The 23,558-nt window shown below is 35.1% G+C and overlaps 1 protein-coding gene across 2 annotated transcripts in view; it reads left to right on the top strand.

The window, feature by feature from the left end:
• Nucleotides 1-21,144, top strand: part of LOC145662957 (uncharacterized) — a 38,752-nt gene extending 17,608 nt beyond the window's left edge. For both annotated transcript variants that reach the window (XM_081729019.1, XM_081729018.1), the window contains exons 2-4: nucleotides 2,650-2,808; nucleotides 10,038-10,189; nucleotides 17,900-21,144. In XM_081729019.1, the coding sequence (XP_081585145.1) occupies nucleotides 2,650-2,808; nucleotides 10,038-10,189; nucleotides 17,900-18,515 (927 nt within the window). In that variant the 3' untranslated portion in view covers nucleotides 18,516-21,144. The remainder of the gene's footprint in view (nucleotides 1-2,649; nucleotides 2,809-10,037; nucleotides 10,190-17,899) is intronic.
• The last annotated feature ends 2,414 nt before the right edge of the window (nucleotides 21,145-23,558 follow it).

The raw sequence follows: 23,558 nt of genomic DNA, 5'->3' as shown, positions 1-23,558 counted from the left end.
TCCGGGTAGGAAAATTTTTGTCCACGAGCTTTCACGTCGAGAATAACCTGAAACAAGGAAATGCGTTGTCGCCATTATTATTCAATTTTATCCTGGAATACGCTATAAGGAAAATCAAAGATAGCAACCAGGGCCTAGAGCTGAACGGTGTTCACCAGATTATAGTGTACGCTGATGTAAATTTAACAGGGGATGATAGGAAAACAATAGAAAGAAATGCAGAGGTCTTATTAAACGCTTGCATGGATATGGGTTTAGAAGTAAATGTAGAGAAAACTAAATACATGGAAGTGCGTCGGGACCGTAATATGGCAAATTATGAATGCGTTAAAATATTAAATAATGCTTTTGATAAAGTGGATACTTTCAAATATCTAGGATCAATATTAACAGAGGAAAATTATATTCACGAAAAAATTAAATGTCGACTAAAAACAGGGAATTCGTGTTACTATTCGCTTCAGAATCTCTTGTCGTCGCGAATTCTGTCAAGGAATTTGAAGCTTAAAATATATAAAATAATAATCATGCCTATTGTTCTGTATGGTTCCAAAATATGGTCGCTTACTCTGAGGGAAGAACGTAGACTAAAAGTATTTGAGAATAAGATCCTGAGATGAATATTCGGACCCAAGAGGAACAGGAATGGGGAATGGCGGAAACTCCACAACGAGGAACTACATAATTTATACGGATTACGAAACATGTTAGGGTCATCAAGTCTAGGAGGCTTAGGTGGGCAGGTCATGTAGCTTGGATGGAAAAAAGTACAAACGCTTTCAAAGTCTTGACTGAAAAACCAATCGGAAAACGATAATTAGGAAGACCAAGGCGCAGATGGGAGGACAATATTAAGATGGATCTCGCAGAGATTGGAATACAAAGTAGAAACTGGATCCAGTTGGCTAAGAATAGAAGTCAGTGGAGAGCTTTTGTGAACGAGGCATCCAACTTCCGGGTTTCATAGGTTATAGAATTGGTTAGCTTACGAAGCATGAATAGATGCCTAGGCTGATACTACAAATATAAATAGATGAAATGCGCATTTACTGAAAAGATGGGTTCTAATGACATTGGGTACTCTATATACTCTTCGTGTGCTAGGGCCTAGGGGATAGGAGGAGATTAGATTTCACATCAGGTTACGTCATGCACAGTCGCACGCCTTCATTTTCATAAAAATGGAAATGCCAAGAGAAACCAACTTCATCTCAGTTTTCTTTGTGGCAGTCGGACATAAATCATCACACTTATCTGTAAAAAGCACTTTTCAAATCGGATTATTGGGAGAGCCTCCAGTTACAATATTGGGGGGACATGTCCCCCCATTTCCCCGGAATTTGTGCCCGTACCTACAGCTGAGACAACTTTCCAGCATGAGGAGAGGGGCATATCGTCGGCGGCAATTCAAAACCTGCTATGTGCATTTTGCAGGAGAAGCGAAAAACAGTATCCTGGTTAGCTTTTTGGCTTTATAAAAGTGATGTTATAAGTAATATTTGATGCTGCACGTAACTGGTACCTTCTCAAGTTACTTGAAAAGGTATCAAGTTACGTGCAGCATCAAATATTATTTATAACATCACTTTTATAAAGCCAAAAAGCTAACCAGGATACTGTTTTTCGCTTCTCCTGCAAAATGCACATAGCAGGTTTTGAATTGCCGCCGACGATATCCTCCTCTGGTATTTATTGCAATTTGTGCCCAAGTAGCGTAAGTGGAATTAATACATATTGATGAGACTGCTAAACGCACTACACCACGAAGTTCAGTTTGAAATACTACAGAATACGATTTAAAAAAAAAAAAAAAAAAAAAAAGTGGAAAAGCCAAGAGAGATCAATTTCATCTTACATTCCTTTGTGGCAGTCTGACATAGATCATCACACTTATCCCAAAAAGCACTTTTCACGTCAGATTAATGGGGGGGACAGTCCCCCCCAGGTCCAAGATTGGAGGGGACATGTCCCCCTCGTCCCCCTGGGATTTGCGCCAGTGAGAAACACATTCGGAACTTGGTATTGAACTTTCGTCACTCATTTTTCACATGATTGTACCCAATGTCTGGCGTACTCATGAAAATATTTTTTCCTGTGTACGATAAGTAATAGTGTTGCCAGCCTCTCACAAATTTCCAAAAACAAAAAATCTCACTTTTTAAAAAATCTTCTTTTTCTTCTACGGGTTTGGCACGAGTGCCACGAAGGTTAGTTCGTTAGAGTCTATATTCCATAAATATTCATACCGAGATATCGTTCTTGTCCCTGTGACAACTAGAAGGGGTACTAGGGCCGCCAACGTAAAGATCTGCGGTTTTCTTGAAATCCCTATCTGTCCTGAAAAGGTTAGCGGAAATGTGCTCTGGGCGGGATGAAACCTGTATTTCTCGGAATCTCACGGTTTTATACAAAACCATGAGATTCCGACAAATGCAGGTTTTATTACATGTGTTCTTGGATGACATTAACAAAGATAAGTTAGTTTTATATTAATTGGCAAAGATTCATTAGTGAAGTAAGGTGATTATTTTCATTATTTTGGATTATTTTAAAATTTATCAAAAAGAAAATTGTTCTTGTGTGGTATTGAGTTTATTAATCACACGGTCAATATGCGAATACGCTTAAAAGTTCTGTAATCATTTCCAGGTGGAGAAACATGACGTTCTTCCGAAAAAGGTGTGTCACAGATGTATATATCGTTTAAAGGATTTTAACGATTTTCAAAGTAGGTGCCTGGAAGTTGAAAAAGTTCTAACGAAAAAATATGGGCAGGAGAAGAAACCGACTTTTAATGAGGATAAAAGAGTAAGTGTAATACTAATATACTATATTGATACAGTCAACTGTAGATTAAAAAAAAAAAAGTATATTTATATGTATATCAATTAACATCTAACAGTAATTTATTTGTTTTAAGGTAATTGAATTCTCGAAATCTACTTTTCTCTTTTGACTAGACCATCGATTTGCATTTCACTCCCATTGGTTCACCATGATTTTTTTTTTTTTTCACTGTCTTGTCGTCAGTTTATAGTTTATATACAACTTTTTTTAAGTAGTTGCAAATTTCATAAATATGTCTCGCTCAACTTAATCTCTCTTCCAACACCTTTGACTGCCACTAAAGAAAGATTTCATTTAAAATTTGATTCGGGCATCTCAATAGATAAAGGTCTTTTCGCATTGGAGTCGCATACCGGATTAATTCAAATCAGTATATATTTCTTACTGCAAAATCAACAGTGCAGAATCGTACCGAATTAAATTTACGCATATCAAGTCGTACTATGTTTGACCTAGATATGTATGTGTGCTAATCCGTGCCGTAATGCACAACAATGCAGTGTTGAATTTTCTCTGTGTTTCCAGAATCAATTTTGTTACTACTATGGCAGTTTATTTGGCTGATGCTTTTCAGTTATTATACGGGTAAAGCACACAGCGAAGTTGTTTGTTTGGTAAATAAAATAATGCAATTTTTTTATCCAGATATATTAAGGGGGTAATCCCATAAGTTCTAGAAGTTCCCTATAAAAAATTTGAAGGTATAGATGTAGCATGTAGGTAATAAATAAAGTCTCCCCCTTAGACCACTAGGTATTCTCTTCTCAAAATCAAGGAGACTGTATAAAGAACTTACATCATGACATGTTGATTTTATAATAGTGAAGTGAAAGCTTTAATAGGGGTTTGGTGGGAGGGAAGAATTTCAGATAGTTTGGAACTGAACTTTGGAAATAGTTTATCGAACAGCAACCCAACGCAAAATAGTTTTTATGAATTGTCTTGGTAAGTCTTCGAAAAAGTTGCGAAGGATGGACGATAACAAAACAGAATTTATGCTATTGGCGTCACATATTCACAAAATCAATATGTTATAACAGTGAACCCCCATCATATAAACCATATTTAATAAATTCCAATACTGCTCTGGAATGAGGCCAGTGTTATGTAGTCTACAAAGTTTTTCTCGAGCCATTAAAAATTCAGTGTATCATTTTGTGTCACTGTTTCAAGCCAAGTGTTAGAAGGTGTGAATTTCTCACGCTGTGATATCGTCGAATATGGGCATACATTCCTTGCGACGTTTTTACCCCACCCACTTTTAGTGCTTCTTACTGTAAATAAAAAGTAGTCCAGCCACATCTTTATTCATCGAAGGGTTATTTAGTAAATCCTGTCTCTAACTTAACTATATTGTTAATTAATTCTCCCGTAACGATTGTAAGAGGCATATTAAGTAATTTCTGTCACTTCCCCCACCAACCCCAAAGCGTGAGTGTGCAAATCTAGTGGGTGGCGCAAGGTTACAATCACGCCGTTAGCAGGTGTGAGTCGCGCCATAACTATCTTCTAGCTTAGCAGCAACGTGGCGACTCGGAAACCAATACACAATGAAAGTTTAACATAATCCACAAGAATCGCAATTTATATCACGTAGTGGTAATCCTAACGCTCGAAACTAAGTAAAACATCCAATGTTTTGAAAAAGTCGTATGTTTATTCGAAGACTAATTGTGTTACCATGAATATAAAGTTGTTACTACTTACAGCCTAAAAGGAGATTCATCCAAGCAAGAATTGCGTTGGTCAGTGGCAAATGTAATCCTTTCATAAGTGAGAAGAAAACGTTTTGGGATATTCTGCAGCACAATCTTTCAAGGAAATGTGAATAAGTGAAAGTACAATGTAAAGTGCAATTCGTTATATATTCATGAAAGTCTGCAATAGTTACGCGCCGTTATGTTCACCTGGACTATCAAACTATAAATTTGAAAATATAAATCAATAAGTTTTTACAAATGTGTTATAATATCGTGTGTTTTAGTACTGTGTAAAATGTGAAGTAGAACAGCCTCCTAAAAGATAGTTCTTAAAGAACAGGCTCAAAATATACAAACCAAAATAAAGTTCCTTTTGATTATCTTTAATTCAAATAACATGTGTGCATATTAATTATTAAGTTGCTTGTTAATATATCAGTGTTTTCTGGGTTTATATTTTAAATGTGTCTGTGTATAAAATAATACGGCTGATATTGATACTGATATGCACATTCAGCAACTTTAAGGTATCAGCGTTTAGAAAACGTCGTCAACTTATGTTTTCGAATAGCAAATCTACGTTTCTTACCAATACAGATTATAACTTAAACAGCTTGTGGAAGTGGACCCGAGCGAAATGAGATAACCGGATACCGAACCTTACTGGTATAGCGACAGCGTACGAATGTGAAACTGAATTCTACTCCGTTATAGAAACCATATAGAAAACCAAACCGTATTTTCTTATAAATTGTCTGCCCGAACAGACACAATTAAGAGAACTGAACCATTCCTGTTATAAATTGGCACCCGAACAGAGACAGAACTACTGAACCGTAACCTTGAGAATCAGGGACAGCGATTTGGGAACGTGATTACCTTAGCACGAAAGTGACTCGTTTCTTTTATATTGTTTTTTGTGTGAAATTGTATTTATTCCTAGCAAAATGAAACCAAATGTAAATAAGGAGGAAATGCAATCTTTACGTGAGTCGTTGCAAAGCAAATTAGTTGAAGCTAGCAAAGAAACAAAAGGATCGTTAGAAAGTACTCTTGAAATATTCAAAAAACAAATATATATCATAGGCTTGAGTCAGTAAAGGAAGAGTCCTTAATTAGGTCTAAACAGATGCTAGAATGGATAAATGCTAGCTGGGATGTCATAGTATTGTTCTGCATTAAAAGTGATGGTTGGTAAAGCAAAAGTGCGAAGTCTTTTGCCTTTTTTCACTTCTCTTGCTTTTTTGATTCGTCGCCAACCAGGATTTCTTGTCTGAGTTTTGGTCGGATATTAAAGCCAACAGGAGATTATCAGGATGAGCGAATAATACGTTTTGTTGAATGACCCCATCAATCAGATATCTCAAGTGGTGTGGGAGAGATCGGGACAAGTGGATCATATTCCAGAAGTGTCATGCTCCGTCAGTTATCGATGGTTTCTTCTTGATCCCAAACCACACTAGTGCGTATCTCTTCAGTATGTACATTGCAACAAGCTGTCGTTGTTCAGAGGGGTGCAGTATGCTTACATGCAGCTGCAGCACTCGGCATGCTTTCTTAATCACTGCGACTGGGCAAGTGGTCCGGGCTTATATCTAGCTAGACTGCGCTGACAAACATCGTTCGAAAGAGCTGAACAGATATCCAAATTTTATTGTTGGTTTGTGCTTAAATCTGTTATAAGAAAGCCAGTGGAGGTGGTCAACGACGTCATGCCGAATGTTGCGGCTATATGTAAGTACGCCGCACCCCATCTATACAGTTGCAACTTATTGCAACGAATATAGTAGAGATGTATGACTAGTGAAGTTCGGGATCAAGTAGGAACCATCGATAACTGATGGAGCAGGACACTTCTGGAATACAAATAATCCACTTGACCCGATTTCTCCCACATCACTTGAGAGATCTGATTGATAAGTCATTCAACAAAACTCATTCTTCGTTCATCCTGAAAATTTGCTGCTGACTTTAATACCGAACCAAAACTCAGACATTAGATACCTTGTTTGGTGAGGAATTAAGAAAGCAGGAAAATGAAAACAAAGGCAAAAGACTTTGACTTTTATTTTACCAAACATTAGTTTCAATGCGGAACAATACTGTGACATGTATGATTTGGCCTTGCTCTCCCCCGAACATCACTGACCAATAATATTACAAACGAAAAGTAGATGACTAAGCGGAAATTTAAACTTTGCCGCCAAACCCAAGGACTGGAACAGCTTGTGAAAATCATCACAGAGTTTGCTTCTTCCATTATTGGCGTCAGGGCACGTGATAGCTACATCGAAGCGAAATTGGAATCTAGGGGGCATATATCAATATTTCGAACAAAAAGTAATTATAAAGTCCAAGGAGAAAATTGGAAGAAACTCTTGGCCTGCCTCTTAGTAAAATCATGTTTGGCAACATAATTTGGAGTAGGTGACATCGCAGTCCAGCTACTACGTCGTGGTGAGCTCTGGGTTATTTTCAAAGTATAATAAGATACGAAAATAAGCGAAGCGCTGAACAAATTGAGGAACTGTTTGCAACTAGAAAGGCAAATGTTTTATTTAGTCTTTTATATTGGGAAACTTTCAAGTGAAACTCAGTCAAAATAAATTGAAAACCATCAGTAGGAAAAACGCATTTTTAATCTAAAATTGACAAGTTTTGACCAAAGACTTAAATAAACACCATAGGAAACTCTTAGGCACAAATTTAACATATTTGTCATAAACAAAATAATAAACTACCATAATGCAGAAAAACATAAAATAGCCAAATGACATTTTTGTGAAGTTGTTGTGCGTGGTGCACATCTAAATCAGAATCAAATCTTAAACGTCGATGCACACCACCGAAACGACCTCCAAAAAACCTGAAATAAATCAGACGTGTTTCTGGTCACAAATGGGTACTTTTCCGCACTATCTACTTATCATTTCGGAAAGATAATTTTTCCATACACCCTAATATATATGTTACTACTTTACTCCCAAGTGGAGAGCTAGATTTATCAATATTCTTCCCATGATAAACTTTAGTGATATACGGGAATCAGTCACTTGAACAAAATGTCCAGATTTTGAATCCGAAACGAATGGGTTTTCTCTTTATGAACACTATACACGAATCATCATACGATGCTCATAGTAGAGAGCAATTGATTCATCGCTGAAAGTCTGTAGTGCACTAGATTATTGTTTAAGTCACCATAAAATGACGGAAGATTTCCAAGTTTATCTCCTTTCTTCAATTCGGAATTGTCCCAAAGTTTCTACCTTGACATTCGAATTGAAGCAATTGATACATGCATATCTTTGCCGTCGACCAGCACATATCTTCGCTTGAGGTGCTGTGGTAGCCACTGACTATATAACAGGACAAACAGATCTATTTATTTTATCTCTGTGTCAGTTACTCTATAGATTTTTAGATATTTTTTCCATTGTTTACACGAAACATCAATCTTCTCATTTAGGAACATCATATTCTTTATTTCTATTCTGCGCAATATATATATATAAAACAGGTCTTAAAACGGTTTCATAGTATTAGTTAGTCTTATATAGTTCAGCTAAGGTGCTCAATTTCTTACCCGCTTTAGGTAACGTATAGTGCAATGTTATTTAGAGTTTGTATTTAGGTTTCAAATTATATGTATTTAACTCAGGAGGCTGTATGTCCAGTTTGAAGTATAAGAAAAAAATAACTGGAAATCCAATGGGAAGACAATATTAAGATGGGTCTTGCGGAAATAGGAGTTCAGAGTTAGTTGGATCAGTTGTCTAAGAAAAAAAGTCAATAGATAGCTTTTGTGAATGTGACATTGAACCTCCGGGTTCCATAGGCCATAGAGTTAGTTAGTGTATTGCATGTTCTTAAAATTTATTTTAGAACTTCATAAAGGAAAAACAAATTGAAAAATTGCATTTCATTCATTACATAGGTTCGAAAAAAAAAAAAACTTTAATACACTCTTCCTAAATAGGAGTTTGGCGGGTAAACGGTCAAAGCTTCCGTAATTACTACGAACTGCTTACTGATGTAGTTTTTCACTATTTAGTTTTTTTTTTTTTTTTCAGCATGTTACTCTAAGTGTAGCTATACTGGTGATTCGAACAGAACATTGGTGTATTTGAAGCTATTATATTTATTACAGATCATGGTATGGTATGTTTTGTCTGTTTTGTATTAAACTCTACTCCCAGTGTGTCTTCATTATTTAATAAAAGCCGTGAAGTGTGGTTGAAACACCAATGTGTATTTATGTTTAAAAGAATAAGAAAGAAAAAAGAAAGATAGTGATTCCATTCATAATCTCGACGTTAATAACCATCTAGATGCATTTGTGAGTTTTATAGTTAACAACAGTGATATTTACTGTAACAAAAATTTAACAATATTCATTCGAGATTCGTTGAACTATTTAGATAGTAACGTTTCAGAAATATATAAGATGTCCGAAAAATCGTGCAATCTGAAATTTATAGCATCAGAACTTTTAAATTGTAAGTGCATATGAAATGAAACTGCCCCCATAGAAGGTCTACCTGTGTAGATATTTTTGAAATATAAAACGAGGAGGGAGTTCGAGATTCTTCCTCACGAATGCCAGAAACATAAAAGGGTATTTTTATTATTTATTTTAATTTATTTTTAAGATTTTTTTTTTTTTTAACGAAATGTGAGAAGTCGCGAATTGGAGGCAGGATATATACAAACAAACATGAAACTAGCAAAGCATGGAGGAAAAGTAATGACTTATCTCCATGGCAATGACATCCTTATATCCAGGTTGTGCGATTTGCATATATCTTGTTTCTTTCTAACAGTCTTATCAGTAGGATAGTTGGTGACTAGTCATATATGTTGACACTGTTTGGTACAGTTAGTTTTGCCATATACGCCATGATGCCGGGAAATTTTACGGCACGTCATTAAGATAGTGTGTGAGATGCAGATGTTTCGCTCTTGTTTCGGAAAGATTCATTCCTGTGCAGTCTATCCTTTAACCTTTTCGTTTCTCCGTAAACAATGCCACATTTGTTTCCATTTCCTGATTTATCGTGTTTTTGTAAAAACAAATTTAATCACCTTCATATCTCTGGCATTAATGAGGACGAATATCGAACCCCCTTCTCATGGCTTATATCTAAAAAATATCTACAGAGGTAGGCCTTTGTAGGATGTCAGTTTCATTTCATTCACAGTTGCAGTTCAAACGTGCTGATGCTCCAAAGTTCAGGTTGTGCGACTTTCCGGACACCCTGTATATGTATTTCTAACTTCGTAACCAAAATATTTAGAAACTTCACATGGAGCACTTATAAAGAACTTCTAAAAGTACGTTATTATTTTCACAAGAAACCCTGCACATCTATACTATGGAAGTAATGGCTTGCATTTTTCATATACATTTTTTCTTCTGCATATCAGAAATATATTAGTGTCTGTATCTATAAACACAATATTGAATACTATTTCTGTATTACATTGCAGGTTGAAAGTACAAAACAGAATTCACAAAGGGATGGTGTAATATTAGCTGACTCTGAAATAAAGAAACCGGAAAGTAGCGAAACCGACGATAATGTTGTTGTTATTGAAGATGACAATGCTGATGATGATGAAATACAGGAGATCAAGGAGAGGTACAACTATTGTAGTTTACATTGCTGGTAGTTTGCTTTAATTACATTTAAATTCTTGCATACATCTATATTTTATTGCGCTTACTTCCTAAGACAGACTTTTCCTTTTGTAATGTTATTACAATAGCGTATTACCATAGATAATGTATTATATCTTGCCTTCAAAGTTACTGTAACGTTCGTTCTCTTGGTATACCAAAGTTTATGTTCTATCATTGTTTTTAGAAGAGAAGAAAACTAAGATTTAAGGTATGTTTTAAGCAATACCCTTAGTCCAGATCGATTATTAGACGATTTCACCAATTGCGGTCAAGTCCTATTCCTCTCAGGTACTGTGACCACATGAAAAGATGTAGTTCATCGTTCAAAACACAGATACTCTTTATGAATTTGTGATATAGAGGCAGTACCGTGGATTCCTATTCCTACAGCCTCCACTAGAGAGTAGGTTGTCGGTACTACAAATTACGACGGTTCGTGAGCAAATATAGCGTGTGGTTATCTGTTTTCTTCCCCTGCATGGTGTGATACCTACGGATATTTATTGACAACTCTGTATGACATGTAGCGAAAATGTAACGGATGTGAATAATGTGCGTTCGTGCGTGCGGAGGTTTAAAGAAGGACGAATGTCGGGTGTGATAACCTAAGCAGCTTCGACCACGGACAAGCCAGGCCGACAGCATGATTGCGTGAGAGAAAGAAGTTGTTATGAGAGATAGCTGATGAGGCGTGTTTAATATTTCGTATAGACTTAGAATGTCGATGAAGTCTTTTGAGACCATTGTGCCTGAAGACTTGGAAATGCGAAAAAGTTTCTCCAAAATGGGTTCTTCGAATGTTGACTGTTGACCACAAAGTTGGGCGAGTAGCAATGTACTAATCAATGTTAACATATAATGATCCATGAATGGTGCTTAATTACCGAAATTTCGATGAGACATGAGTACTGCTTTTTAATTCTGAAACGAAACGGCAATCATCAGAGATTCCTCCGCAAGCAAAAAAATTTTCGGGTTGAAAACCATGTGATGGTGGCTCTGTTTTGGGATAGTGAGGGCATAATCCTCAGTTATTATGTTTCAGAGGGCTTTACGGTGACGGCTGCATCTTACGAACGTGTAAAGACTAAGCTTATTCCATCATTGCAAGCAAAACGACCGAAGAAGATTACTCACTTACTTTTACGTCAAAACAGTGCTCCTGATCGTCAGGCACTCCTTACGCAAGATTTTCTTCGTAACAACATTGAAGTAGTGTCTCCAGCTTCCTACTCACCGTACCTCACTCCTAGTAATTTTTGGCGTTTTCGACGATGAAGGACATTCTCCTTGATGTTTTATTTTCCAGACGGGCCGCTCGGCCATCAGCTACTTCCAGTGATCAAAGCATGTCCATAAGGAACCGTTCTTGTCAGCCTTGGAATCATTACGTAGACGTTGCAAAAACGATGTCTGGAGAGATCTAACCCGTTGTGAACTGACACAAGTTTTAACCTCCTGAGCGAAATAGATTGTGAACTGAAGTAGGAGACCTTAAAACATAAATGCAGCTCATATTCAAATATTAGCACGGGTGTAGTTCTGCCGTGTCGTGACAAAACGCTGTAACTTTGGCGAAGAAGTTTTGCGAAAATGAGCCTTAAAGTTTTCATCCGAAAATGTGATCTGTATCGTGTAGAACCAGTGTAACTAGGCAGTAATGGTCAACCAATCAATTTTCACCAAATTTAATCACACAACATACATTTACGTAACATTACATGTAACCACGTGTTTCCAAAGTCAAGATACACTATTTCTACACGATACAGATCACATTTTCGAATGAAAACTTTAAGGCTCATTTTCGCAAAACTTCTTCGCCAAAGTTACAGCGTTTTGTCACGACATGGCAGAGTTACTGACAGCACTAAATGGCAAATTTCTGAGATTGTTTTGGAATTATCTAGAGTGTATACAGGCTGAATCATTTATCTTAAAATGTCCTTGTAACTTTTAAACTAGTACATAAAAACGCTGAAATTTCGTACAATAAGAATATTGACACGGATATTGTTTAATATATAATACTATGCAATACCATTAGATTAAGACTTCGACTTAGCAAAGCTAACAGCCCAGGTAGCTAACTCAAATATAGATAAGACACTGCTCTCGTAATATAGGAGGGACCCTCTTATAAAATTTAGACATGAAGAACCACATACAGAATAAGCATACTACATTTTCTATTAAAAAATGTTTAGAATAAGTTAAGGTGATCACTGCTTTACAGATTTGGATATTGATAATGGAAATGTTTGTAATATTCTTGATCAGTTATTCTGAAATTCCTAGTAAATTCAGTCCATAGATCATTATTTTTGTAGAGTTGGTTATTGATTTCATGTTCAACTTTCACATTATCCGGAATATTTTCAACTTCAAAGTTACTCGTAACATTGAATGTTCCCTGAGGCTCCTTTTATAAGAATTTTCTTTTTCAGAAACTGTAGTGATGACTTAATTAAAGAAATTGCACTTAGAGAACACCTTTTCAACTGGGGATTCGAAGTTTTTATTTTTCTATATTGCGCTTGTATAATCAATAAACATACGTGAGCTCAGATGTGATAACGCCTTTTTTTTCCCCGCACTGTTACGAGCTATGTGAATCCAGCTTTGCTCTTGTGTTTCTCATCGAGGGCCTAGAACTGGCAATGCTCATATTAAAGGTGGTGAAATAAGTGTAGAGAGATCCATTTAGAAGGAAAAGAGATTTCTGAATTATCCTGTTCCCCAAGGAAGAGAATATTAGCTCTGAAGTATTCTAACTCACGATCTTGAAAAACATCATACATTAAATCTTTCCATTCAGCAACTAAATTAGGATGTTTAATTAACATACTTTAAGGTTGTTTTTTCATTAATATGAACGAAGTGTGGTTAATGTTCCTTTTTTTTTAAAATTATACCACGGATACATCAAAACAACTTAGAAGTGTCCGCAAGAACCAAAAATATCAAATTCTTCCTTAATAAGGGATTAAAATATTTGATTTGGTTTCCCTGTTAGGTTGTTCAACTTGTAGTTATAAAATAATTCAAGGTAATAGACTATATACTATTCAAGGTAATAGACTCTATTGATACATTGACTTAATAGGCATTGTCATCTATCGTTTTTAACTGTTGTTGTCCATTTAAAAAAGAACATTTCTATTTCAAAATAATTTTTAGAATCTATTACAGGTAGTGCAATTGCAGGCACACTATCTGTAAATATACGTTGTTTTAATTAATCGTTAAACTCTGCATCAACAAATATTTGATTATTAGTTTCAATTTTGAAAAAAATTCAAACGTAAGCCCGAAAATCCCTTGTTCTTTATATCTCCACATAATTCTTTTTCGGATATTATAATTATTTTTTGAGTTATGTGTGAGTGTTACTTGCACTAGTTCTTCAAGAACAATTTCACTCCTATATACTTCTGTTAAAGTGAACGCAAGCTCGCGCAGGGATTCTTGCTTGAAGAAGGCCACATGCTACGCGAACCTTTCGTGACTCAATTTCGTCATGATACAGATACAAGACTCCTTGTGCGAGCTCTCAAACTGATAGACAGCTAATGTCATCTTTTAGCGCCGTATACAACTACTTCTACAAAACTACATATCTTGTATGGATAGAGTTGTAATGAGTATCGTTAGAGCAGCCTCTATTTATCTTCTACGAAATCGGACGCAAGGATCCTAGTGCTAAAAAAGGCTCCCCTCTCTGTTTCATTGATAAAAAGAGTACGTGGTTGCAGGGATGTTGTCCAAGATCACTCCTAGTTTTAAACCAAGCTTCTTTATAAGTATCGTAATTAATAATCTGACGTCATATTGAAAAGCTTGTCCGTATGATACATAACTTATGGGTTGACCAATTTTTAAAATTCAAACTCAAATACAGCACTATTCATTATTTTACTCGTTATGGGATCAGACCTGCCTGTCTGCCTGCTAATATAAAACGAGATTTAGTAAAAATTATCAAAAATTTGATTATTTTAGTAATTTCTTTTTTGCGTCCCAGGTGATATTTTTAACAATTTATCTTTAATTTTTTCAGTAATATTTTTAATATATTTATCATCCACATTTCCATAGACAGTCACCAGAATTTCTAATTCATTTTTAACATTTTAATGAAATTTTCATAATTTATCTTTCTTCATTTAAATTAAATTTAGTACTTAGTTCAGTAGTAACTGCTGAAATTGTGAAACTAGTACTAATGTATACTTAGTTACTGGTGTTAAAATATTCACAAATCATATTGCAGCTGATAAAGCCATTGCATTTTGCACTTTTAACAGTGGATTCGTACTTTGCGACCAGGTAGGGAACCACTACATTAAACTACGATAATTCTAGTAACAGAGACAGGAAATCATGTGCAAATACGATGTTCCATTAAAAAGATGTCTCACCAGGGAAGGGTCCGAATGGGGTACTCGATTTGCCGAACGACATGTATCAAACATGAAAGAGGGTGTGAAACTATGTACATATGCAAATTTATAGCGGCTGAGGGCAACATGGAAAAGCAGGAGAGCCGGAAGAAATATGGCCGACCGTAGGACCCAGCAACACAGAAAGCTAAGGAATCACTCGTTTTACGCATGAATGGCACAAAAATTAAGGTCAAATGTTTAGTAGTAGATGTATGATAAGGTCTACTATATATGTAATTAACATCATGGCCGCCATATTGAGCGACATCTTGAATTCGGATTCACAATGTAAAGGAGAAAGTGGATCATGTGGCATATGAAATTTTACCAGGAATTCATTGGTATTAACCATTTTGTAGTAACTTTATTGTGAGTTGAGAAGTAACATGCAAGAAAGTCGTGAGGGAATATTTAAACAAACTGCGGAATAACCTGTTTGAATAATGTTGGCACATGATGCACATCTGGAAAAAAATTACAAAGAGCATTTGCACACGCTAAAAGCTGGTAATATTGCAGTGTTAAATGTGGATAGTTATTGTCAGGTTAAAACACTCGGCACAAAGGAGGGCTGGAGATTACAGGTACAATTACGACGTGGTTCTTCTCAAAGAAAATAACATATATCATCACATAAACAAGTATACTGATAAAGGTACATACCAATCTATAAAGAACAGTTGATGTAAACAGTATCTATAAGAGTGTGATGAAAACACAAAAGATGTTCTCACCTGATATGCTATCATCTATCTCTAACCTGTAATATTCTTCGACCACTGTATCATTATTCACTATCATTCATAACTACATTTCTGACCTTCTTCACAGGGATTATTGTTGCACGTCCCAAACTCACGCACTAATTATGACACAACTACCTGGAGATTCATATTCATACCCACAAGAAGAAATAACTTTTCCATATGATGAATTAGAATATACCTTGTCATTTTCTAGTACTTCCTCAACAGTGGCTAACCGACCAAGGGCACATTTATCTTCCTACCAACGAATCTTCATTGATAACGCAGACACTAGCTAATGAGCTTTCTCGTGTAATTTCTGTCTGCAAACTGGACACACAGTAGGTGGAATGGACTCACCTTTGGTCTTTTCTTTCTCTGTTGTCAATGACTATCTTTCCCTTACTGGCAACTATTCTGCATGTAAACACACTTTTTCTTTGGTCTGTATACAAACCAGAGTTCTCCAAGCTCTAGCTTTTGCGTCATACTAGTGAGTCTATGTCACAGAGTTTATATGCGTCCTTTCTGCATGTTACTTCTCCAGTCAAAACAGTTAGTACAGAATGGTTAACACCAATGTATTTCTGGTAAAATTTTCAGTGCTATTTTATATTCCACATGACCCACTTTCTCTTTTATACTGTGAATCCAAATTCAAGTTGGGCATTTTCATGGTTCATATGGCGGCCATGATGTTAATTACATATAGAAGATTTTATGCATCTACTACTAAACATTTAGCTTCATATCTGTGGCCATTTACACGCGGAACAAGTGATTCCTTAGCTTTCCTGTTGCTGGGCCTTATGGTTGACCATATTTCTTTCGGCTCTCTTGCTTTTCCATGTTGCCCTTAGCCGCTATAAATTTGCATATGAACATAATTTCACACCCTAGTTTCATATCTGATACATGTTGTTCGGCAACTCGAGTGCCCCATTTGGACCCTTCCCTGGTCAGTATGAAATGGATTTTAGTAAGTTACTATAAAATGTAGGGTGATGGAACATTTTCATATCCATGATCGTCAATAGGATAAAAAAAAAAATGACTTCCTGCTATTTTCAGCCATGTAAAAAAAAAAATGTTGACTAGTGTAATTCAGCTAGTTATATGTGCAAGTCCTGACTACTTATTTTCGTGTTGTGTCTATCGACTTACTGCTCATCTATGAAAGTCTTTGTGTGTCACTATTCCCCTTAGAAATATACGTATTTGAATTCTTTTTATCTTCTAGTCTAGTCTAAGTGGTTATTTAACTCGAGATCTGCTATTTCCTGTTAATTTCCAATTTTAATTTCAATATTCATTTAGGCTATAGAAGAGACATCAGGAGATGGTCCCTAAAGTTTCTTAAAACGCGCAGAGAAAAATTCAGCCCCTAGTTTGGTGCTGGCGTTACCAACCACGGTCACTCTGTTTTACACTATTAAGAAAATCGTTATTATGGATGCACCGAAAAAGCTGTGACACGTGAGTAGTGGCAACACCCCTGCGAGCTGTCAGAGAAGGTCTCTTGCTGGCTCCTCGATAGCTATGCCAAATATACGGACATTGCATTCTTGGCTGCAGGCTTAAAATAGTTTCTAAAATGTACGAAATATTTGCGTAAAATTAAGATACGAGATATTTTATTCCTTAACGAAGCAGAAGTTGAATAGTTAGTTAATTAACCAGTGTCTCTTCGAAGTAAATTTCATTATATGTAAATTATAGGAGAAAAGCTACTAATATTACATTATTTTGAAAAAGAGAATGTATTTCCTTATGAAGTACTATGCAGTAGACTACTTAAAAATTACTTCCCCATAAAAATATGTGACGAGAAAGGGGTGGGAATGCTAAAATAAAATTCCATAGGACACTCTTCTTTATCTTCTAATTTCATAAAGGATAAGTATCGTTGCATCCCTACAGGTTGCTAGGTAGAAACTACCACATGTTATAAGTTTATTCTTCTAATTTTACAAGTGATTTTGACAAAGAGGGTTGTTGATTGGTAACACAATGACTTTGTTCTAAGTAATAATAATAATGATAATAAGAGTAATAATAATAAACAATAGTAAAGAGAAAATGAAAGTTTTATGTAGTCAGTTTGTATCAGTAATTTGATCATTGCTTTGCAAACAGGGTATTGTGTTCGTTGTGTTATACACATATTACCCAGGTGATTGTTCTTCGAGAATTTCATTCATGTAATTAAAAACAAAATTAACCGTGAATTGATGTCAGCTTATTACTGATTTCAGTATACTAATATTTTGCTACAGAATAAATCTGTACCTATAATATCCCGACATTATCAAAAAGAAATACATTCCTTCCTTTAATTCCAATTATCTGGCGCATAAGACTTCATCCATGTGTTTTAACACTGCAGCAGAACAGTGTCTAATATTGAACCCCTATACTCTCTTTTATAATTAGCCACTGTAGTCTTTGTTCTTAACAATCCGTTTTTATGTTTTCTAGCCCACAATCATCCACTGGATGTGTGACGAGACAAGAAGTGAGATGGCGAAAAGTAACACCAGAGGAAGATATCATTTCGGAAGATGACGAAAAGAGTGATAGTAAAGATGAGACTTTCAATAGCGACTCGGAGAGTGAAGAGGATAATTCAAGTCCTAGAGATTTGACCAACTTCCATGTGACAAATGTCGCAGGGACAGGGCTTGTATATATGTGTTCAACGTGTGAACATATTTATCTGAATAGGGAGAAAGCTTTGCAACACTCATGCAATAAAAAATCCTCAGTTTCTCTGAACGGGAAGAAGGAATCAACCTCTAAAACTTACTGTTGTGGTGCTTGTAAGAGAAAATTTTCGCGAATAGCCAAATTGCATGCTCATTTAGAGACACATATAGTATCACATGCGAGCAGTGACGAAGATAAAGAATCTAATGTGAATGTGAGTAGCAATAAGGACGAACGAAGCAGAAGGGGTCGGAAACGATTTGGAACAAAATATGAAATAAGTGCAGCGGAACCATGGGTTCCTAGCAGTGAAAAGCGGTATTATACAAAGTCGAATAATAATACTGTTCGCAGAGGTCGTAGGGGTAGAAAACGCAGGAGAGAATAATCCTATACAAAACATACCTGTCATCTTTGTACTTGATAGAACTTCCCTCTGTTTTAAGTAATTTATTTTTTGATACCTTTATAAAAGTAGAGTTTAAATAAAATTGTATATATTCTCTCAAACATTTATTCCTTGAAACAGCTGGCTAATTGTATTTATTTATGCTGAAGACATTTACAAAGTCTGGTAAGCTGGACAATTGTTTGAAGGATTGTCATGTCGTCTTTGAGTCGCCAGAAAGTCTTTCTAACTATAAAATCCGTTGACTAAAGTATTACATATTATTTTAAAGAGCTTTGTGTAATCCAGTTGCACAGTAAGTGTAGTATATATTTCATGTAGTATAAGCGCCAGTTATAAACAGCTGAGAGTATACGTTGAAGAAACAATCAGTTTTTGTATTTTGTAACAGATAAAAATGGCTAAATGTGAGTGAAATTTGTTAATGAAAATTTTCAGGTTAACTCTATTATCTGGATTTCACTGGTATAAACCATTAAGTAAGATAATTAATGTTATTAGTGTAAATGTTTTGTACGTAAATGCATAATAAATGTTTCTTCCTTTCTCTTTGTAGTGGTTTCAACAAAAATGAGAGAATCACCGCTGACATAATTACATGAATTAATTTTGTAATAGCATACTATAATAAATAATATAGTTAATAACTAAATACATTATAATTCAAGTTACAACCCTGGTCGTTCCCATCCCAGTCATTTTCTTGACATTTCAGTATTTAAATTTAGTAAAATACAGGGTGTTTGAAAAAGAACTCCCTAGTTTTAAGTATAAATTTAATTGGGAAATGAATGAAAACTTATATCAATGAGTACATATCATGAAAGAGAATTCCTTCAAGTTTTGTTTAATGTTGGTAGACTTCAACGTGGGGTCCATTTGTGACCCTGCACACGTCGAAACGATATTCCACTTCTCGCCAGTATTCACCAACGTTTCAGGTGTAACTGTCCCAACCGCCAATAACGGATAGTTTTTTTTAAGGTGGTTCACTACCATACTGACGTCTAAAATCACGTTGCACTATTATAAGTGACTCAGTTTTTACAGGCCAAATAGCACACTACGCTTTCTGTTGCGGAGTACACGTTGTTGCTGAGTTGCTTTGCACGCCTGCCTGGACTGAACTGAGGAAACAGAGGAAAAAATCAGCACTGGTGCCGTCTCAAGGTCAAGCAGACTTGCCAACTACAGGGGAGCCAAACTTGGAGATTTGATGAATCAAACACCACAAACTAGAATAGTGTGTATCACTTTGTACAGATTCTAGGACAGATTAAAACTAGGGAGTTCTTTTTCAAACACACTGTATTGATCTCTTTTTTTTTCTTTCTTTTGTCTGCATTTTTCAGACATGCTCGAATCCCTTCTGTTGCAACCCTCTCTGGCACTACATAAATTACATAAATCTTTGTATGTAGCAAGATAATTTCTACATATTTATGGCAATAAATATCACAAATATAAAGAGAGACATTGTTCTTACATGTGAGAAGTACTTCAGTATTTATCGTATAATTATCTTTTTATCTATTGCTTGTGTATTTCTGAAAAGAAAAAACTGAAACCTACATGAGATTAATCTTCAATTTCTGAGGAATAAAGGTGAAAAAGAAATGAATTCAAATGAAAACTTAAAACAATTTGTATAGATCCAATCATGTAGGCAATTTCACAGAATCAAGTTTCGCCCATTCCCGTAAAACGGGCTTGACATTACCCAAAGCTATCGCCATGTTATATGCTTTCAAAGTTGATGGAAAGCTAAGTTTCGAAAACATGCAGGATTTTCGTCAAACTGTCTCTTGTCCAAATTTAATATTCTTTTATATATCTTCATCGCTAACCTATTTTTTCGGATTTGAATAATTTTTTTGCGATGCAAATTTTGTTTGAATTATTGCATTTTAAATGTAGTAGTTTTAAAGGTAGTGTTTCTCTTTTGCAATCTTTCTATGTTCTTTAATTCTGAGTGATATATTTCTTTTTAGGGTCCCTAAATGCACTTTCTCATAAGAAAACGAAATTTGATAAACTTCACTGGTTTAAACGGCTTTGTGCAATAATTTTCATGTTATATTTTTCTGTAAATTTGTCAACTTTTATGGTCATGTTTAGAACAATACATCTTAACACCCTTTTTAGTTAATTTATTAGTTATGAATTGAAAGTTCGATAAACCAGTCCATTTTTGTCTTATTTAGGTACGGTCATCACTAATTTCCCTTATTATTTCTCAACTAACTTCCTAGAGTAACTATTTATCTTCCCAATTATAATTTTCTATAAATTATGATGGTATAAAATTTCGTACCTGTTTTACTAATAAGTCTTTAAATAAACTGTTGGTTTCTTTTATCTTCTGTAACTGTAAATTTATTGTCAATATTGTCAAAAGAATTTCATTTAAAAAAATGTTATTGGTGTACGTATTGTTATTGGTGTACGTATGATACGCAAAGAACATGCTTTAAATCAAATTCTATTTGATTCGAAATAACGAAAGACGTTTTTAGTTAGACATTGAAACAGAGGAATACCCATGGCCAAACAGTCTTACTTGAAGTATATCCTATTTTTAAACAAAATAATTCTAAAAAAAAGTAAACTTTTAAATAGGATATACAGTACTTCGAGTAAAACTGTTTGGCTGTGAGTAAGTCTTTGTCTTCATTTGGGACAAAACCTTCTGAATATCGTGGTTGTGCTCTTAAATGCAAAATGGAGAGATGAGATATGCTTTGAAATCAAAAAGGGAAATGGTTACTTTTCCTATGGTATGGGGAGACTAAGTTCCTCTAATCCCCACTAACAAGGAATAAAACAAAAAAAATATTGCATTGGTTTACCGAACTTTCTACCCGAAACACTAACTGAACTGAAAATGGTGTTCAAAAGAGTTGGTTTAAACACGACTGTAAAACTTAAAAAATAACGGGATAACTTATTTTAGAGATAGTTTACAAACTAGTGGGGACGTATCAAGTTCCGTTTTTCCTGAGAAAGTGTATATTGTGATCACAGAAAGAAGTAACCAGAGTTATGGAACGTACAAGGAATGCAGAAGAGAAACACCCAACTTCTGGACTATTACATACCATTAAAGCCATATAAAGTTATGTAATTTGTTATCAGTTGCTCTTAACTAGCATTCGGTTTCTTGCACAGAAGTATTGTAAATTTATTAGACGCAAGATTAAATATTTGTGACTGTTTGGCATTAATACATCTGATACTGAATTCCGGAAAATCTCTAATTATTTAATTAAGCGTGATAAATTTTCTTTTTAAAAATACGATTTTTGTAATGTTTCAAATGAATGTTCCTACATGTCGATGACAACGAAATTTTATGAGTATATTTCGTTCTACTACTGCAGATTTATTGCATTTACATATAGCCATACTTTATATTCATGTGAAGAAGGTTTCATACTAACATGTTTGCAGAGTATCAATATATAAGGTAAATATAGTGTCGCAGATTAAATGTCAAAGGAAGTAATAATTCTATTGTCTTTATTAATTGCTGTAACGTTATCAATATATATTGGTTGGTTAACTTCTTTCCCCGTACATACAAAATATTGCATTATTACATAGTATGTACATAAATATTTCCTCTTGTGGCGATATATTTTCAGTGCATAGAACAAAAGGTAATTGCAAATATGTGAATAACGTTCATGCCCATGTTTGCGCGTTTTCTTTTAGTGTAATGGGTTTATTACATTAAATGTGAGTTTAATTTGGAATTTTATTATAAATACTGTAGATTGTTCATCATAATAACATTTCAAGATAAATGTATTACCGGAGATAATTGAAGTTTCGGAATGTAAACATGAGTGACATGATTGTGATTGAAAAAAGAAGAAAAAAAATACAAATCCAGTATTTGTCCAGTCCAGTTTTCTTCTACGTAAGAACTGTGTAGACGAATAAACTATAAATACAAATAAATGTTCCCGTATGAATTATAAAAAGCCATACGTTTAATTTGTTAGATAGTAAGTTAATGTTCGAGGAAAATATGTGTAAATACATGGCTGTAGAATGTTCTTCATGAGATATCTATAAATTTAAAAGTAATTTTATAAGCAAGAACTTCTTATTTATTTGAAGAAGAGTATGGTGTGTGAAGATTGGGAATTCTAAAGTGTGAGAATGCAAATAACCTAAGTAACGTTCAGAGACATTGAAACTGTAATCATTAAGGGTTTTACCATAGCCTCTACACCTGTCTTTTAGTTTTTTAAAAGAGTTTCGAGACCATCAACAATTAATATAACTGAAATTTAGAAGGCACGTGTAACAGTATAAATGTTGGGTACCGAAACGGCAAGTGAGAATACCAATTCGTGCCAGATATCTGGTTCCTCATTCGTGTGTTTTTAGCAATTACTCCAATTTGTGCCGGATGAGGAAGAACCAGATATGCACTCGCCGTTTCGGTATGTGGATACGCATGTAGAACAAGCCGTATACATCTTCCGATTCGAATGAAATTCTCATTACAGAATGGTCTGTGGAGGATATGCTAATTTTAATGGGTAGGTGGTGATCGTAGAAAGCGAGTTGCTAGTTATTTGAAAATCATTGGTCAATATAACGAGTGTAGTTATATAAGTAAATCCCTTGTGTGGGATCCGTTTTCTGTATCCAGCAACACCTTAGTAGCACGAGCAACCACCTGAACAACCATATAAATAGTTGTTGCGGTAGGTAACTGGTTTAGATGGTGAATGTCCGAGGTAGGTATAAATCTACAAGTGTTCAATGAATCTCAGGTCCAGAGACAAAAGACCAGACTAGAAAGCGTATACCGAGTAGAGCATGCAGAGTTGCTGTGACGGATTGAAGACGTATTAACGTAACGAATTCACGACACTAGTTACACTTCTCTTATTGAAGACTAGAGCTGAGTAGGATATGAAGATTCTACTAGTGTGTTAGATGCGGTTTTGTATGTCAGATGCAAACACACATTTTCTTTACCCAATCACTCGCACGTCCACGGAC

This window comes from Thermobia domestica, chromosome 10 (genome assembly GCF_964235325.1).
Source record: "Thermobia domestica chromosome 10, izTheDome1.hap1.1, whole genome shotgun sequence".
Lineage (NCBI taxonomy): Eukaryota > Metazoa > Arthropoda > Insecta > Zygentoma > Lepismatidae > Thermobia > Thermobia domestica.
Note: the sequence above shows the minus strand (reverse complement) of the source record. Positions and strands in the feature narration are given on the sequence as shown.